The sequence below is a fragment of the Lissotriton helveticus genome, chromosome 1_1, assembly GCF_964261635.1.
Source record: "Lissotriton helveticus chromosome 1_1, aLisHel1.1, whole genome shotgun sequence".
NCBI classification, from domain to species: domain Eukaryota; kingdom Metazoa; phylum Chordata; class Amphibia; order Caudata; family Salamandridae; genus Lissotriton; species Lissotriton helveticus.
Genome location: NC_136057.1, coordinates 1,442,108,509 through 1,442,128,120, shown reverse-complemented (window position 1 = coordinate 1,442,128,120; position 19,612 = coordinate 1,442,108,509). Strand labels below are relative to the sequence as shown.

Below are 19,612 nucleotides of genomic sequence, written 5' to 3'. Positions count from 1 at the left end.
ATACGCTGTCAGCAAGCGTGTCTCCTTCGGAGGAGAGACGCTTCTCTTCCAGGGGATACTCATCAATAGCCAAAAGCGCTCAATAGTCCCGCCCACACGCGGGACCCAGAGGCAATAGCCAATAATATGTATGATGAAGTGAACAAGGCGGACTTGTCCGCCGAAACGCGTCTGATCGTATGTATTGGTGAATAAAACCTTTGATTTGACCCACGGAGTCGGTGCCTGTTCTTCTGAAGCCTAAGTCAGGATTGGGAAAATATATATATATATATATATATATATATATATATATATATATATATATATATATATATATATATATATATATATATATATTTAATATATATATATGTATATACATATACACATATAAAAATATACATAAATACCCATATATATATAGATAATATGCATATACATATACATATGCAGCCTGAAACACACCATACTAGGCTCAAAAACTGCCATTATTGCATGTAAAACTTTTACATTTGCCAAATAAAGACATATAAATCACATTATATGATAATGTACAGAAGAACACTGCCCTGGGTTTCTTTGAAACACACAACCTTTATTTTCAAAGGTAAAAAACAGGCAGGATCATAGAGGCAGATTTAGCCTAGATAGGCTGCATAGTAACAACTGAAAAATTGGCGCCGTGCCTTTAAGACCTCCATGAGCCCTCAGGCTCCCATCATGCACCACAGGTGACAGTTAGGTCAGTTCTTTTTTCCGGCTCCTTCTGTGAGGATCCTGGAGCATTGAACTCGCCAGTTTGTGATATTTTATCACTTTTTTCTGGTACATCTCTAATTTTTTCGTCTTCACTCAACGTCTTTAGTCATTGTTTGACTAAATCAACAATTTTTTCCCGGTTTTTGCCTATTTTTCCAGTCATAATGCCGGCCTTATTTGTTAAGTGTCCAGCCTGTGGTAAAATAAATGGCCAAAACAGACCCTCATTCGGTCTGTATTGCTTGTTTACCATCTTCTCACAAGCCAGAACTATGCTACCACTGCAGCAAGTTTTCTAACAGAACCCTCAGGGAGAGGGCGAAGATCAAACTGCAGTCCCTTCATGAGAGACGAGAAACAGTGAGTGGAAGAGAAGAATTTCGCTCCAGAAAGGCTTCTTCTCATCTTAAGAGCGCAAGGACAAAGGTGAGAAGAGAAAACATCGGTCTCCTTCTCCGTCGAGGGACAGATCTTCCTCCAAGGTACCTCTGTGTTCCGAATAGGCGTGAAAAGCACTGTCGAGGCGTCCGCCGACGTCGAAGCACCCCTCGCCGTCGAAGATGATGTCGCCGTCGAAGCAAGGTAAGAAGAGACAGAGGATTAGGTCTCCATCTGCACGTAGGCGGTCCAGGTCTGGCTCGCCTACGACGGCAAGAGGTCGGGACTCGACGTCGTCGACGGTCGCCGTCGAGAGGCTCTGAGCTGACGTCAAGACCACCGTCGAGAGGTGACGTCGACGTCGAACCGTCCATCGCAGGTTTCGACGCCGAAGAGAGCCAGCCATTCGACGTCGAGACACACGATGCCGAGGAGACCATCGCCGTCGAGGCACACGACGTCGACGCCTAGGAGACCATCGCCATCGAGGAGGTCGCCGTCGAAGAAGTCGCCGTCAAGGAGGCCGCCGTCGAGGAGGTCACCGTCGGCGTCTCCTGCAGCGAAGAGGCCTAGAACGGTGTCTAAGGACCGGTCTAACATCCCTACTGTGTCTTCGAGGGGTTCCTCTTCCTCCCCTGAGCTTCAGATCGTACAGGTCTCTCCAGAGCCCTCGAGAGCACCGTCTCCAATTCAACCGACGACTAATATCTCGCCCAAGATGGCTGGGAGATATTAAAGAGTGGAAGATAAGGAGAATTAATCTTCCATGGTCTTCTTCCAGGTCAAGGTCACCTATAATCTGCCAAGATCTTTGTCAAGATCAAGATCACCTTTAAGGCAGTAGGTGCACTCTCCAAGGAGACATGAGCGTACTCCTCTGAGGAAATCTCCATCAGTAAGACGGCGATCCTCACCCTCTCCCAGGAGTAGAGCATCACGCCACTGTTCTTCAAGGAGGCGCAGTCATAGGTCCTCGACAAGGTCTACGGATTCAAAGAGGGACTATTCTCCAAAGCTGTCCTCATCTCCTCCGAGTAGGATATCACCAATTGATGACGTGATAACTTTTAATGCCGTGGGGCAGCAAAACTTCACATTGAAATGCCGATCTCTACCACCAAGACATCGGTAATATTCTAAACCCTGCACCAAAAGTCAGCTTCTAGGCCTCTACTCCCTTTGGTACCAGGTCTGTTGGAGCTTGCTCTACACAAGTTCCTAACTCCAGCAGCGTTGGGAGCGGTTCCATCTCGGATCTCAAAGAAATATAAAGCTCCTGACAATGATCCTTTCTTTCTGAGGGCTGAACCACCACCTGATTCTGTGATTGTGTCAGCGGCACGTAAAAATCAAACAGGAGCGGCGTCATCTTTTGTGCCGCCGGATAAAGACAGTAAGGCTATGGACTCTGTAGGGAAGAGAATGTGTACCACCTCTGCTTCCTACATGAAGGTCGCCAGTGCTTCGGCCCTGCTGGGTCGTTATGACCGCGCACTATGGGACGCCATGTCCCGTTTCGCAGAAAAGCTCCCTAAGGAAGATAAGCAAGACTTCCTTCAGACCCTGCACGAAGGTGGGCTAGTGGCTAACCAAGTGATCAGTGCAGCCACTGATGCTTCTGATCTATCTGCACATGGTTACTCACATGGAATTTGCGCCAGGCGCTCAGCTTGGTTGAGGCTCACGGGACTTAAACCTGAAGCACAACACCGGATACTTAATCTTCCTTTTAACGGATCATCACTCTTCGGATCTCATGCTGATGATGAGATGTCACGAATGAAAACAGAGCTGGATACAGTGAAAGCTGTTGGTCTTGAAAAAAGGAAAGATTTTAAGCGAAAATACTGTCCTTACGACCGGAGACAGAACCAGCAGAGGGTTCAAACCCCTCAATGGTCATCACAGCAAAATCAGGGAAGTTCTCAGTTCTCCCAGTGTCGCCCTGGTCGAGGAAGAGGTGGCAATTCATGACAGTCCACACCTGGTAACAAGCAGCAGCAACAAAAACAGTGAGCCTTTGCTTCCCATGGCCCCGTTACTCACTCCGGTGGGGGGGAAGTGTTCGTTTTTGCCTGGAAGAGTGGACAAAGACCACACTAGACAAATGGGTTCTGAATATTGTAAGGAATGGGTATACCATCAAATTCAGGTCCCCCCCACCTTCCATTCCTCCTCAAAAGACTGTCACCCATCGTATACAACTTTTGAGGGAAGAGGTGTCTGCTTTACTCCTAAAGAACGCCATCGAGGAGGTCCCAAGGTACCAACGTCGACAAGGGATTTACTCCCGATTCTTTCTGGTATTAAAGAAAGGTCCAAACAAGGAGTTCAGGCCCATACTAGATCTCAGACGTCTCAACAAATTCATTCAGCGAGAAAAGTTCAGAATGCTGGCGTTACATCAAATAATACCACTTCTGCATCAAGGGGCCTGGATGTGCTCCATAGATCTTCAAGATGCTTACTTTCACATTCCCATCTCCCAAAAGCATCGGAAGTTTCTGAGGTTTTCCATCCAATCAAGCCACTTCAAATTCACAATTCTGCCCTTCGGACTAAAGTCAGCTCCTCACACCTTCTCAAAGTGCATGGCAGTAGTAGCGGCTTTCCTGAGGAAGAAACACATTTTCGTCTACCCTTACCTAGACGACTGGCTCCTAAAGAGTGCATCTCCGGCTCTGCTACAGCAACATCTCATGTTCGGCATCCACCAGCTGCGGAGCCTCGGCCTGCACGTAAACTTCAAAAAGTCCATCCTCAATCCAACACAGAGGATACACTATCTGGGCACACTTCTGGATTCGGTCGACGCAAAAGCGTATCCTTCGGAGGAGAGACTATCCTCCATTCTCCTCAAGTGTCAGACTCTCCTGAAGACTCCTCGTCCCACGGCCAGGCAGATCTCCTCGCTTCTAGGGCCTATGGCCTCATGCATTTTCCTCGTTCCAAACGCCAGACTGCACATGAGACCTCTGCAGCAGTCTCTGGAGGATCAGTGGTCCCAGTTTTCCAATCGTTACGAGGACAAACTGTCACTACCCCTTTCAGTTCAGATCTCCATCCGATGGTGGATGCATCGGAGTCATCTGGTAGTGGGAGTTCCTTTCCAGGAGGACTTGCCAAGACAATCGCTGGTGACGGATGCGTCCCTTCAGGGATGGGGCGCTCATCTGGGGTCACTTCAGATTCAAGGAATGTGGTCAGAAAAAGAGCGACTGTATCACATAAACATGCTGGAATTCAGAGCTGAACACCTAGCTCTCAAAGCTTTCTTTCCCGCAATCAAAATGCCCTCTCTGCTTGTTCAGACGGACAACACAACAACGATGTACTATCTGAACAAGCAGGGCGGAACGAGATCCAGACCTCTGAGCTGGAAGCGCAAGCAATCTGGAAGTGGCTTCTGGCTCGAGACATGAGAATATCAGCGGTTCATCTGCCGGGTGTCCTCAACGTCCAAGCAGACGATCTAAGCAGACACTTCGCAGAAGCACACGACTGGGTGTTAAAAGAAGAAGTGGTACGAGACATCTTCCAGGCCTGGGGAACACCAGAAATCGATCTCTTTGCGGACGCCGCAAATGCAAAATGCCACGTCTTCGCATCCAGGTACCCACAACAGGGGTCCAAGGGGAATGCTCTGTGGATAGACTGGTCAGAGGCATTACTCTATGCTTTTCCACCGATTCCACTCATTCCCTTGGTGATCAAGAAACTGTACAAGTCCAAAACAGACATGATCCTGGTGGCTCCAGATTGGCTTCGCCAATGGTGGTACCCGGACCTTCTTCACCTGTCCAAAGTACCACACAGGAGGTTGCCTTGCCATCCGGATCTGCTGGTCAGAGCGAACGGCAAGGTGTTCCACCCCAACCTGCCGTCCCTGAAGCTAGCAGTGTGGCTCCTGAGTTCGTCCAATACGGACATTTAGGCCTCTCGCAGGACTGTATGCACATTTTAAAAGAGGCGAGGAGAGCTTCTACGAGAAAGTCGTATGCTTTCAAGTGGAAGCGTTTTTTCATGTGGTGTACTGCTGAAGGTCATGACCCTATTCGAGGTCAAGAACAGGTACTGTTACCATACTTACTTTTCTTTGGCAAAAGCAGGTTTACAGTATTCTTCCATAAAATTCCATCTGGCAGCAGTAACAGCATATAGAAAGTCCCCCACTCAGGCTTCTTTCTTTCAAATGCCAGTTGTGAAGGATTTCCTGGAGGGTCTCAAGAAAGTCTATCCTCCTGTGAGGGCCCCCTCCCCTCCCTGGGAGCTTAACGTGGTTTTGTCCAAACTGATGGGCCCTCCATTCGAACCTATTCATAAGGCGTCCCTTCAACATCTGTCATGGAAGGCTGCCTTCCTAGTGGCTATCACTTCTGCGCACAGGGTGACCGAGATACAGGCTTTTTGTTCTACAGAACCTTATCTCGTTTTCCATGCGAATAGAGTGGTGCTTCGTACTCACCCGCGATTCCTTCCTAAGGTAGTCTCGGATTTTCACATTAACCAGTCAGTCACACTGCCTACCTTCTTTGCTAACCCGAACACTCCAGCTGAGAAAGTTCTACACTTGTTGGATTTAAAAAGAGTTCTGAAATGTTATCTCGATAAAACCAAGAGTGTTTGGAAGTCTGATCATTTGTTTGTGAACTACGGTCCTCTGAATACAGGCTTACCTGCATCTAAGAGGTCCATTTCTAGATGGATTGTGTCATGTATTATGTTATCTTATCAGTTGGCACGGAAGCAGCTCCCGGGCAAGCCGAGAGCGCATTCCACTAGAGGAAAAGCTGCTACGATAGCAATGCTTAAAAGTGTTCCAATTCATGAAATTTGTAAGGCAGCTACGTGGCGATCGGTTCATACCTTTGCACTCCACTACTGCCTTGACTCTGATACTCAGGCGGATGCTCAGGTTGGTCAAGCATCCCTGAGGAATTTGTTTGGGTAATAATTATTGACATACTGTTTAGAGAGACTGGTATTCGCACCGCAGATAACATACCGTTGAGCGCCCAACCTGAAAGATCGACTAACACATAGTCACTTTCGTAAAGAAAAAAAGAAATGGCTGCAAAGTAAGGGTTTTCAAAAAGGTTACAACTGTAAGGTGTGTCAAATCGCCAAAAATGTACAAAATGTGATGCTGGCTAATGGAAAGATCTGGGACATACAGGAACTTATCACTTGCAAGACCCAATATGTAATTTATGTAATCGAATGTCCGTGCCAACTGAAGTATGTTGGCAGTACGAAATGTGAGCTGAAGAAGCGGTTTTAGAACATGTGAGGGTAACCATACATCAGGACAGAAGCAATGCAGTTGCCAAGCACATGGAAATGCATCATGAAAGTAGCAGTAAGAGTCTAAGCTTTTACGGAACCGACACAGTGAGCAGACGAGAGGAGGAGATAGAGAAAAATCACTGAGAATGAAAGAGTCACGATACATTCTTAGTTTACGATCAATGACTCCACATGGACTCAATCAGAGTGAAGAAATGTATATACATTTGTAAATAGTCTTATTGTGAGGGAAGTCATAAAACTGATCTAGTGTTCTATTCTGGAGGGAAACATGCAGTCTTTTAAATTACGGAACAATCTTTTGTTTTCAAATCACATATTTTTGATTAATTTTATTTTTGTCACAACATTAGGTCACAGTAGTGCTTACATTACCAAGAATTTGAATGTCAGCATTGTCAAAGTAAAGAAATGTCAGGACAAACGGGTCTGAACATACCATAAATAAAAAACGATGATATTGCTTGGCCACTAGAGGCAAAACATACATGAATGGTTAACACTAATGGTAAACAGACAGAGCCACTGGAGGCATTCAAGACTGCGAGTTTGACAAATTTCAGAATTGGCACCAACAGTCATTTATTTACCAGTTATTAACAGAAGTTGTAACTGCACTCAAAGAATGAATTACAGGTGGATTAGTCCCCGGCATTGGGCCTTTATAAACTTTAAGATATTTTTCAATTACGTTAAGACAACCCCCTATTTGCTCTAATTTATCCATTAATGGAGAGGTAAATGATCTGAGCCGTTCATCCATTAGTTTCATGAAATCAGACATCTTCCCCCCCCCCCCTGTTATTTTCTACATCTGGAACAATGATTTCATTTCTTCATGCACCCCCATCCTCAGTAACCTGATGGGAGGCATTAGTTCCCTTACGACCCAACCCAGATGCGGAATTTATGTTCCTTGGCTGTTTAGCTGGTTGGCGACTCCCTTTGGGGGTGTTCTTAGCCTTCCTTTTCCCCGGTATAGTCTTACTCCGTGTAGCCGTCATATCCGGCCTAACCCTCAACTGCCTGGTACATATAACCGTAGGTGAAGGGACTGGGCTAGGTACAGGAGAATCGGCGGAAGAAATTAATAGGCTATCCTCTAGTACTGACCCATTAGGAACTTGATGGGGAATCATGCAGTCTGGTGGGGCAACAGTGGGAACAGGTATGTCCATGTCTGGTAATGGAGAGACTGTTTGACGAAGTGGGTCCAAGGACAGTCTCCTCTCTACTAGCTCAATTTCTTTTGCCACTACAGATTTAACCCGTTTCAAATAGGCGTCAAGAGTCCCCACGCCCCCAGCCCCGGTACACACTTTAAGGTTAGTTTTAGCCATAGCAAAATATTAGACCTAAGTATCAACAATCAACTCTTTAAGGTAGATAGTTCGATATCACTGGCCCATATAATAATGTCTCACACCTTGCTTATGAAATGGTCAGCTAATGTTCATCCAAGAAACCATCCAAGAATCGAAGGGGGGTGGGCCCAGCCCGGCCTCTGAGGGCCTAAGAGGACCTGCCCTTTGCCCGGGCTTAGCCCGGCGCACACCCGCGCGCGTCCCGCGACGCGGCGCTGTGAGTCAGTTTTAAGCCCTCCTGCCGCCTCCCTAACGCGCTGCCGTCATGCGCGCCGCAAGGGATGATGGGAGTAGTAGTTCAATGACTCGTGGCGGCTGCTGCGGGACCCCCGGTGCTGCTTCCTCAGGTTGGTGTTGTCGCTAGCAAGTTCAGCGGTATACTTGCGTTTTAAAATTGTTCCCCTGTGTCTGACCCTTGCAGGTGAGAAGCTGCGTTCTCTAAGGCCAGCAACAGTGCCCGCTCCTGAGGAAGATGTTCACACATTCTCCAGCAGAATGGCCAGGGAACTGCCTAGCAAGGCCAGGGACTCCAAAGCCCCTTCCACCTTTGATATGTGACCCTGGCTTCCCCCAGACCTGGGAGATGCCACCCCCTGCCCTGAGGCCCATTTGGCAGCAGGACAGGTGGGATATTAGCTATGCAAGGAGGCATCTTACACTACCATGCCTGTCACACCCCTAAGGTGGGCTGCCTGATGTGCTCCAAGAAAGAAGGGTTCCACAGTTTTGATTTAGGTGGAATTAGGAATTCTGGGACAGACTCCCCATTGGCAACTACCCTTCACTCCTCTTAATGCCCCCAAATTCGGTATTTAGGTGACCCATTGACACCAGTTACTCAGATTTCCCTGAAGGATCAAGAAGAGCTGAAGAAGCGAGAACTGCGTACTACTGGTGGACTTTGGCGTCAAACCCTGCTTGCTCCTGGCCCGAAATCGTGACAACCTGACTTGTCCTGCAACTGTTCATCCTCCAAAAGCCTCAGAGGGCCTCCATCACTTTGCCAAGCCATCAGCATCTCCCTTGCATGCAACCTGCAGACACCGACCGCAACATCCTGTTCACCGTTCTGCTGACCACTGGGTCCACCAACGCAGCAGCCACCCAGTAGGAAGGCGTCATTCTCCCAGTGGTCAAATCTGTCTCCTTGCCAAGTGGGAAGACGCCATGATCAACCGGAGTTGCCCTGCACCAATATCCGGTGTTGGCCCCCCTGCAGCAACCAAAGATTGCTTGAGTCATATCCAGATTTCAACGCCGCAAAGACCGACCAGCCGACAAGGAAGGTCAGCATTGCAGAGGCCAGGAAAGAGAGTGGCCGAGCTGTCCTGCTTTGTCCTCGTTTGCAGGTCTAACCAGAACCGTGAGTGTCTTTGACGCATGGGCACAGCCGAACAAAACTCTCTGCCCCCGAGCTACACGGCCTGTGTCCACGACAAGCGACTGTGCCCCCTCCCTTGCTCCCTGGTCCCTCACAAATGGAGCCCCCCTCCTTTTTGGGTGCTCCCAGACTTGTCCCCAAAGTCCCTCTCTGCAACTGGTTTCTAGATGTCCCCCCCGACCCCTCCTTTTGCGCAAGGCTATAAAACTTTCCAGCAATTCTGCACCCAGATACTCCAAGACAGGTAAACTTGAACTGATGACAGTACTTTAGACCTTGGCCCCCTAGCACCTTAAGTCTTAAAGGAGACCCCCTGGAATACGATTGCAAGTGCCTGTATGCAGTATATGTTTCTTTATCCATTGGAAAGCATTACTGTGTAAAACAACTCTGTGTGGCATTTCCACTTACTGTGAGAAGGTGATTCTGGTCATCTTATCCGCCTGTGTAGCCTGGCGCAGAAGGGACTATGTTGCATTGGGTAGTGACCTAGGTAGGTCTGTATAATGTAAGAGCTAGTCAGTGTGCATTACTGTTTGACTGTAGGGACACAGGCTGCCCTAGGGCGCAGCTCCAGTTCCCTTTGGGGTAGTATATGTTTCTTTCTCCATTGGAAAGCATTACTGTGTAAAACAACTCTGTGTGGCATTTCCACTTACTGTGAGAAGGTGATTCTGGCCATCTTATCCGCCTGTGTAGCCTGACGCAGAAGGGACTATGTTGCATTGGGTAGTGACCTAGGTAGGTCTGTATAATGTAAGAGCTAGTCAGTGTGCATTACTGTTTGACTGTAGGGACACAGGCTGTCCTAGGGCGCAGCTCCAGTTCCCTTTGGGGTAGAGACGCCAGATTCACACCAATGTATACTGTAACCTGTGTAAAAAGAACAATTTTGTGGAGTCCAAAATCATATTTGTACTGATTATGGGTCATCCAGGAATGTGATATTCATCTGACAGCTAAGTATCAGAGCCCAGACCTTTTGTCGCCCTACTGGGCTGGGTTAATTACTTATTTCTCCAGCAGCAGGAACAAAGGCCTAACCCGCAAAGGGAGCAATTACCATTGACTAGGTCAGCTCCTCAAAAGGAAGGGGTGGGAGAGGACTGTTCTTCATTAATCAACCAGGTGTCATCCTGCACCAGGTGAAGGCTGTGGCAGTGACCTCAGCGAAGGGTGAAGCTGATGTTCCTAGAGCACACGTGGCAAATGACTTCTGGGTGATTCCATTTTTAGCTATTGCAAAAGACTGTGTAGGGAGGTTGGGGTAAGGGGCCCAGAGAGATAATGTGGCACATCAGGATAGGTCAGGGGTGCGGCACTGCTGGACACTTCCGCCCCCACTTAAAAGGTCCTGCTCAGGGGAGAGAGCTCTCTTGGTTGTACTTTTCTGCTGGACACTGGACTTGGAGGCAGCCGCCATGGACAATTGGAAAGAGGAACCCCCTGACTTCCATCAGACCCATTACTTGTGCAGGCCACACAACTAATGACCCATTTTCCTACACTTACCTGGAAAACATTATATCTCACAAAAGTATGTACCCAATTATAAAGTTCTTGGTATAACAGATATATAAAAACACCTGTTATTTTTCTGAATTGGTCTCGAGTTTCTTCTTGAGTGCATATCGCATTTACTGACTCTGTGTGCAAAACAAATGCTTAAAACTACCCTCTGATAAGCCTAAACTGCTCGCCCACACTACCACAAAAGAGAGCATTTGGGAATATTAATTTAAGCCCTCTAAGCCAATAAGGGTCATCTGGACTTTCTACATAGTATACCTCGTTTTGGTATACTACATAAAAAGCCAGCTTCCTACACTCCTGTTTATGAAATGTTGGTTATTTTCTAGACTATGCTCCCAAAACCTCAAGCGAGGCAAATGGGTTGCCCGGCTTCCAGCTCTTCTAGAACCCACTCTGCATGCCTTTCTGACCCCTGCATCTATGAAATCAATTCACCACCGTCCAGAACAAAATCCAGAATCAGACCCTTTGTTCTTCTTCTGATTAATTGGTAGTATCTTCTGCCGTGAAGCACCTCAATGCCTCCTGATCAACATAGTAATCTCCCCCTAAAAAAAAATAATGGACTTGCTTGGTAAGAAAGTACACATGACTTCAGACACAGCCCTTAGATTTGCCATTTCCATTGTACAGCTGTGCTGTAATAACAGAGAACTATACAGCTCAAAAGTCTGTGTTTTTGGTAGCGTTTGTGAGGAGGTTCAGTAGGTCTTTAAAAAAAATCCTTCTAGAGAGTTTGATCACATTGGACTAGACCTTTAGTGCAGCCAAGAATTCCTCAGATTTGATATCTGTCATGTCACCTGTTTGAGATGCAACTCCTGGACAAGACTCAAATCTTTTGACGTATTAGGCGCAACAAAAATCATGGACGTGCCTGCTTTTGTATCTACTGTTTGTGGTTCTTATGCCAGTGATAAACTTCAGTGGCTGAGAACAGAATTGGAAACATTAAAATCTGTTGGTTTAGGAAAAAAGAAAGAGGTTTCAAAATGTTCAGTTTGAGGGTTATGGAAAAGGTAACAATGTATCCATATTACTTTTTTGGGGGGAAATGCAGCAGCAGTTACAAAACAAGAGCAATAGTTGCAAAAGCAATTTTTGCCAAGATAAAAAATCTCACAAAGGCTGGGCTTTCCTCTTGGAAGAAGATAACAAAACACAAAGACAAAAGAAAAAAATGTGCTAAATATTGTGAAATCTAGTTACAAAAACATATTTCTTTCTTGAACGTCTTTCATTCCATCGAAGATGTCCAAGCCTCTACACTTGAGGCATCTGACACAAGAGAAAAGTGTATTCATATGAAAAGAGCTATACAGACTCAAAGCTGCAGTAGAATAAGGGAAATTACTCCCATTATATCTTGGTATAGAACAATAGTCAGAATTGAGAATTTCGTCCCATCCTGGATTTCATATATGCTAACAGTTAAGGTGGTGAGAAACGTTTTGAAATGGTGACTCTCCATCAAACGCTTCTCCATTTTAATAGAGGGGATTGGATGGCATCAGTAGGCCTACAGGATGCTTAATTCCACATCCCTAGCTACAAGATCTACCTCAATGATCTCAGCTTCAGAACAAAACACTTTATTGTGTCCTACCTTTCACTCTGAAGTGTACCCCAAGGTTCTTTTCCAAATGTATGGCAGTGGTGGCAGAAGGAGCATTCCCGAACGCAAGTCATTTTGTTTTTCACTGTCCTTCTGTCAATGTCTTTAACCCCACACAAGAGACTGCCGTGCAAACTGAACCTGTTAACAAAACAAGAGGGCCAAATTTGTCTTACAAATGTGACAACATTGAATTTAGCAGCATGGCTCCTGGGCTCCAGCAATATGGACTTTAGTATCTGCCACAAGTTTGGGTGGATATCCTGAAGGAAGTCTTGCTCTTTTAAATGGAAGAGATTTTGTATATGGTGTCTAAGACAAGGTGCTGAATATTGATTGGCAGGAAAAAAAAATTTTTTTATATCTTCTACATTTAACTAAAGCTAAATTGCAATTTGCCTCTATCAAAGTACACATTGCAGCAATATCAGCATTCAGGAACAGTCCGACACAAGTCTTCTGTTTCAGAATTCCGGAGATAAGACTTTCTCAAACGCTTAGGGTCCAGCCTCCTTTAAGAACACTTTCGCCTTATTTTCCGTAAAATTAAGTACTTTCTAATTAATGGACTCTTTGTTTGAACACACCCACAAAGCTTAATTGCAGTATCTATCTTGAAAGATGTACTTCTTCGTTGCCATTACTACTGCATGTGGGCTCAGTAAACTACTAACTCAATTGGATGTCAAGCCCTCCATGACTTCTATTGAGTAACGATGGGAACGCACCCTTTGTGTCGCCCCAGAATAGTCCGATTCATCAAACCGCTGCACATCCTGTATTTTTTAGTACTCCAATTATTGCTGATTGAGCGTGCCGTACATCCATTAGTTTTCAAGAAGGTTTTATGGTTTTATCTAGCCAAGACCAAACCAATAGCAACACCTTACCATTTATTCCCTACAGTCCAATAAAGAAAAGTCAGGTCGCATCGAAACAATCTGTTTCTTGGTGGGTTGTGTCTCTCTTTTTACCCATTGTGAATAAGTCTCATCCTTTAAAGCCCAAAGCAGATTCCACCAGAGATAAAGTATCTACTACACCATGGTTAAAAATTATTAAGTTCCCCAGACCCTCCCACTCTCGCCGAATGGAAGGCGAGCATGGATCTATATATGCTAGCAGAAAGGGTGACGTATAGGGTTAGGGGGTGCCCCCAAAAATTCAGAAAGGTATGGCCCTTCCTGGCTGAAATACTATGGGCTAGACGTGGGGGAAGAGGAAGACACACTCAACCCAACTCAACGAGACCCAGGAAAGAGAGATATTAGATGAGGTTTCCCCTTTTTTTCTTTCTTTCTTTCACCATGTAAACGTGATCAACATTGAATGTGGCCTCATGATGGCCAAGCCGGTTGTAGCCTCCATCTAGGCTGTTGTCGCTCTGTTCAGCTGTCTATGTACTTGTACAATGCCATACACTATTTCATGCAACTCGTGTATCCAACGTATTACTTATGTAAATAAAAACAGTTAAAAATTATATATATTAAGGTGTCTTAGATTTGTAAGGCAGTCTCCTGGAAACTGCTACTTTAACAAAACTCTGTTCGCTTGACTCTTGCACAACAACTAACTCAATAATGGGTTAATCTACCCTCAAAAATGTAAATCCAGAATTAAACTATCTTCATATTTTCTTATCTTCATTATGGTGGCAGAGAGTTTCAATAATAGGGAGTTTTGACTATTAGTGAAGGTCCTACAATGTAAAAGAAATGCCTACGTACTTTTAGACCTGGTGTTGGGTCATTGTAATCTTCATTGAAGTCCTAACCAACGCTCCCACATCTCTGGTTTTTGCAGCCTTGGAGATGAAGTTTGGGTTTTTGGTTTTAAGAGGCAACTGCCAGTATAGTGGATTCCAGCGATTTGAAGCATCTATGCGCAGATGGCCTTTGTTTGCATTGTACTAATGTGATGCCTATCATACCTCCTTTTACGCTCCATAAACTCACATTTTTGCTGCAGTCTAGGATTAAGATGCTATATTGTAGTTTTGTAATGCCATTCTTATTAGGTCAGTGTAAATTGGGGACCAAAACAGGCCTTGTTATGATATGGTGCCTTATTTTCTTTAAAAAATATATCTTTATTGAGTTTTTCTTACAAATTAAACTGGCATATCTTCATTTGCATGGGATACAATATGAACAAAGCATATGCACTTACATGGAGTATTTATGAGTACATGGCCATCTGTCTAGACCGTTAACCTGGTAATAGGTACTCCTTGAGAGTTCTGTTTGTTATGAATATTAGCCTGCGTTGATCTGACAAGTTAGAAAAACACTCAACACAGGGTGAGGAATGACTAGAAATAAGCCTTGAGAAATATTAACAAGGACTAGTGAGTGGTGATGGTGCATCATCAGTGGTTGTTTAGCTCAATAGGAGAGAGCAAGCACAAATTGAATTATGCAGTTGGATTGAATATGTGTTTGTATGTGAAAACTTAAAGTACAGGGGCATTTGGGCAGTGCGGAGGTGGTATGTATTTCTAATAGATCCTAATATTCGAGGGCAGCAGGAGAGGCCAGTGTGGTTCTCTGTGGAACAATAGGCTCAGGGTGGGTGGATGTCGCCCCCCCTGGGTGGAATTCAAGGCAGCAAGCAGTGCGTCCCATCCCTGTGAGAGGAGATTCTGCCTCGCACTCTCCGCCTCTGTCCAGACTATCACTGATTGATACCACATAGAAACTGATGGAGGTGTGCTTGCCTTCCAGTGTCGAATCACCATGAGCTTTGCAAGCAGCAGAGCAAGGTCTATAAAGCAGGCTGCAACTTTATTCTTCGAAGTTCACTGAAATAGCCCTGGCGTGCAAGCCTCCCAACTGTGTAGTATGGCATTCCCTGTTATTTGACAGAAACGTGATTTGACCCCATCCAGTATTATAAAAGTTAGGGGCATGACCATAATGTATGGCTCATGTCAACCCTGAGCAAGTGACATTGCAAGCACCAGGAGATTGCACCGGTGAAATACTAGTTTTTTTGTAGGGGTGAGGTAAGCTCTGTGCATGAGGAAGAACTGAATGAGCTTGAATCTGATGTTCCTTGACACCTTAGCAGAGTACGCTAACACTCTGTCCAATTCTTTGTCATTGAAGGCTATCCCAATATCAGCCGCCCATTTATCCCACAGTCCAGTCAGTAGTACAGAGGTGTGATAGTGCCTTTTTTCCTTTCGACATGTTAATTTTGTATATCCACTTTGAAAATATTTTAGGAAAGAAGTGTTTCAGGGTCCCCACACTCAGCAGGAAATTATTCTAATGTTTGACTTCAAAGACGTTCATTATGATGTATAACTAGGATTACAAGTAAGTAGCAAGTAACCTTTTTTCTGTAGACTTCCATTGCTTAGGTTTTATACGAGTCACTCTAAGATGTCCTTTCCACTAATCAAGAATGTAAGTTTCCTAAAAGAGCCGTTCCGTGTGTACATTACATTAGTTACCCTAGATTGAGCCTGTGTTCAAGTTGATAATAGAGCCTTGTCCCCTAAGGCATGACCGGTGACATCCTCCTTCTTTGTGACAGTTGAACACGTACCCCAACCTCTCATCCAGTACGTGAGTTTTATGAAGGAGCCTGCCTCAAGGTACTTCTTCCTTTTGCTGTATCCTTGCATTAACTACCACCCCCCGTTTTTCTCATCTTACCATCTTCAGGTTATTAGAGCCTGCACCCTGGTAGATAAGTGTTGGCCTCTAAGCCTTTCTTCCAGTTCAAGCTAACGCTTATGTCAAGGAGATTTAAAGAAGAACAGTTTTCTTCAACCTCCTAAAACCTGACCTTGCTGTCTCTTCCAGGCTATCGTTGATGTGATGATAAACCTTCAGTTTACACTGGTGGAGACCCTGTGGAAGACGTTCTGGAGATACAACGCTAACCAGCCCTCTGAGAACACTCTTTCCACAATGTGAGTACCAATAGCCACCGCAGGCAACCTGCGTGGTGTGAATGCTAATCATTTACCATCTGGGTATCAGTTTGACCCTTCTGCACACAATGTCTATCAATCTTAGAGCATGCCCCTACATAGTGTTAGGTTATGTTACAAAAATGTATGTAGGTCTGTGTTACACTTGCTGTGGCCTTATGGTGCTCTCAGAGTTTGAGTACCTACTTGCCCTGGTCTTGAGGATTCAGTTGCATACCCAAGCTTGTTTTCTCATTTGTGTCTGTTTACGAGACTCTAATCACTAATCTTAGCCACCCCCAAACACATAACATGAGTACCAATCATGGATCCTGCCTACATGGTTTGAGTACAACTGTTAGATCCCCTTTGCACTGATATTAATGAGTTCTACATCCCTCCTTTAAGCAATGCGAATGTCCATAATCATAGATACAACTTTACTACTTGGTATAAGTATCAATTTACCAATTTGGGTAACTCATCAACAGTCCACTCTCTTCACCTATAAAGAAAGGAAATGAGCACATGAGTTAGTGAGTGAAATAATTACTGTCATGGGAGATAATTTCTCTCATGTCCATCCATGCACAACACAGTATGTCCGTACACATGCCCATGCAGGTTCTATGACATTTTTAAAGCATTAGTAGTCAAGGACATCAGAGCCACAGAGAGGTCATCCTGTAAGCTCTCTGATGCTGAGAGGCCGGATGCAGAACTCTAGTGAAAAGGTCAGATGCTTAAAGCATTTCAAGCATGTCTCACCTTCTCCAGAGTCTCATCACATCCCTGAAAAGATGCCCTTTCCATTAACCAATAATGTCCCATTCCATTGCAGAGGCAAAGTTCGACTCACTACAATCCAGGTATTAAGGGGGATTATCTGGTCCCACAACATTGTTTCTTACATAAATGGTGCGTCCTGTGGTTCCATCACTTGTAGTGCCTTCTACTGACCCAGCAGCTCATAATGCTTCAACAAAGAGAACAAAAAAAGAAAAGTCATCTGCATTAACATTCCTCAGAAGAAAAACTGGTGAGGAAAAAAGGAGACCACGCTCATCAGTCAAGGGAAATAGTTTTGTAGATAACAAACATCCTGATTGTGTATTCCTCCTAAAAGCAATACTTCCTCCTTATCAGATATGAGTGTCCAGAAGAAGCTCCCCCTCATAGACTTTCCCCAGTGAGCAATGTCGTCTTTTTCTAAAAGGTGAATCGCTGTTTGGTGGGGAGGCCTAATGTCAAGGCTCCAGCTCCTTTTTATGAAAACTTCAGTCATAGTTGACATTCTAAAACCACAGTGGGGTTTATGGAACCTCTGGTTCTGGGGTTATTAAAGCCCAATATGCAGACCCTCCTGACTCTGACCTTTATCAAGCCTGTGGACTGATGGCAAGAGAAAAAGTACAGACCTCCAGACTCGAATACGTTTTTTTTTCTTGAGTGAAACTCCACATCCGGACTCTCTAGTAGTGCGTGCAGTTAAGAATTTCTGCAATACTGCTTGTTCTGCCTTACCTGCTTCATAGAACAAAAAATAAAACAAAATCGAAGCAGTGGATAAAAACGTTGGCACAACTTCAGCTACAGCTTTGAGAGCAACAAGTTCACACGTCTACAAGTATGATACAACCAAGATATTTTGGATTCCCTGGAACATTTTACTTGTTTGCTTACGATGATTGACAGAAAGGAATTTGAATACCAGACCAGACAATCTGTGCTGCCAAGGACTCAACAGATTTGGTTGCTCAAGACATATGCCATGATATCTCAAAAAGATGCTTCTCTTGGCTAAGACTGACATCCTCAACACCCCAAACACAACAAAAGATTCTGGGCATATTTCCCTACAGATATTCTCTTTTCAGCTGAAGACAATGACCTACAGTGGAAGAAGGCAGACGTTTAAACTCTGAATTCCATTGGATTAGAAATAGGAAATACTTTCCTGCAGTACAGTTGAAAAGGTATGGTAAAGGGAAACACAGAACACATGTACCTTTTTGGAAAAGGCAACAACTGCAGCATCGAGCAACAACTGCAACAGAAGCAATTAATTTTAGCAAGAAAAGTCTCAGTAGGGCATACATTCTCAACAGCCTTTCACAGCTGTAGGAAAGGTCTGACAGGAACACACTGTCAACACTGTACACCACCCTGGTTGGGAGGAAATATTTCCAGCCATTTTCCCTCCTTGCAGAGCATCACAAAGATGTTTGTATGCTGAATAGCCTCGGTTTCTGTTCTTCTCTATCTTGCATTCCTTCAAGGTTTCAAGAGGACTCCACATGGGACATCTGACTCTAGAGGTTACAACTGTTCTTCACAAGAAAGCAATCGAAAAGGATCCCAAGTTACAGAGGAATGTAAAATGTAAATGTAGCCGTACTTGTAAAGCGCACTGATACTACTGAGTGTCCTGGCGCTGTACTCATACCGCTAGGGAACCCTTCCTGGTTTTTCCCCGTGAAATGTCCACTCCTGGGCATCCCCAGGGTGTAACCAGGCATCCCTAGCGCTGTAGGGGGCCGTTGTGGAGACTAAGCAAGCTATTGCCCAGAGTTGCAGCGTGGGACCCATGCTTAGAGTAGGCACCGAGGTGAGAAATCAGGTCTGAGGAATTATGAGCCCAAGATCCGCCAAGACCAGCCAAGGCAGGAATTGAACCCTGGTCCCGGGCCAGACCTCTGCATCAGGGTCTGCCGCTCTAACCATTGATTTTTAGAAAAAGAGATGCCGGCCCTGCAATTTGTTTCATATAGCTACTTAGTTAATGCAACAAACCAAACTTATTTTTTGATTTGTATGGTCTGTTTTATTTAAACCATTCACTTTTCTTTTCATTAGCTTAAAGCATAAATTTCATGAGAAAAACACTACATTTACACTACATTTACACCATACTACATATACATTTTTACATATACATTTTTTACCACAAAAAACAGAAAACAGAAAAACATTCCTTCATTCAATGTACATATAAAAATTTGTGAATACGAGAAGCATTAATCTTTAGGTGAAAATAAATATTGAAAGTGAAGCTAATCACAGGAAGGAAAAAGGAAAAACAAATTGACTGCAACAAATACAGATTTCTCAATAATCTGATTGATACACCGATCAATTAGTTCCTTCCTGCTTTTGCCGACGCGTTTCAAACTTGCTTTTTCATTATACAAGTTCTCATCAGGGCTTTCTCATTTTAATCCTCTGTAAATTATGTACAAAGAAAATGGGTCAGAAATTTTACTCCTCATTTTCGTCCCCTATTTAAAATGCCCTCTACTCTGAATTCAAAGAATACCTTTTTATTGGGGTTGACAGCGGCTTTCCAAAATTCATGTATTCTTGTTTGG

At 44.6% G+C, this 19,612-nt stretch overlaps 1 protein-coding gene across 7 annotated transcripts in view; it reads left to right on the top strand.

The window, feature by feature from the left end:
• The window catches only part of RFX1 (regulatory factor X1), a 529,043-nt gene that overhangs the window by 317,444 nt on the left and 191,987 nt on the right, over positions 1-19,612 (top strand). For all 7 annotated transcript variants that reach the window (XM_078685660.1, XM_078685656.1, XM_078685642.1 and 4 more), the window contains one exon: positions 16,135-16,244. In XM_078685660.1, the coding sequence (XP_078541786.1) occupies positions 16,135-16,244 (110 nt within the window). The remainder of the gene's footprint in view (positions 1-16,134; positions 16,245-19,612) is intronic.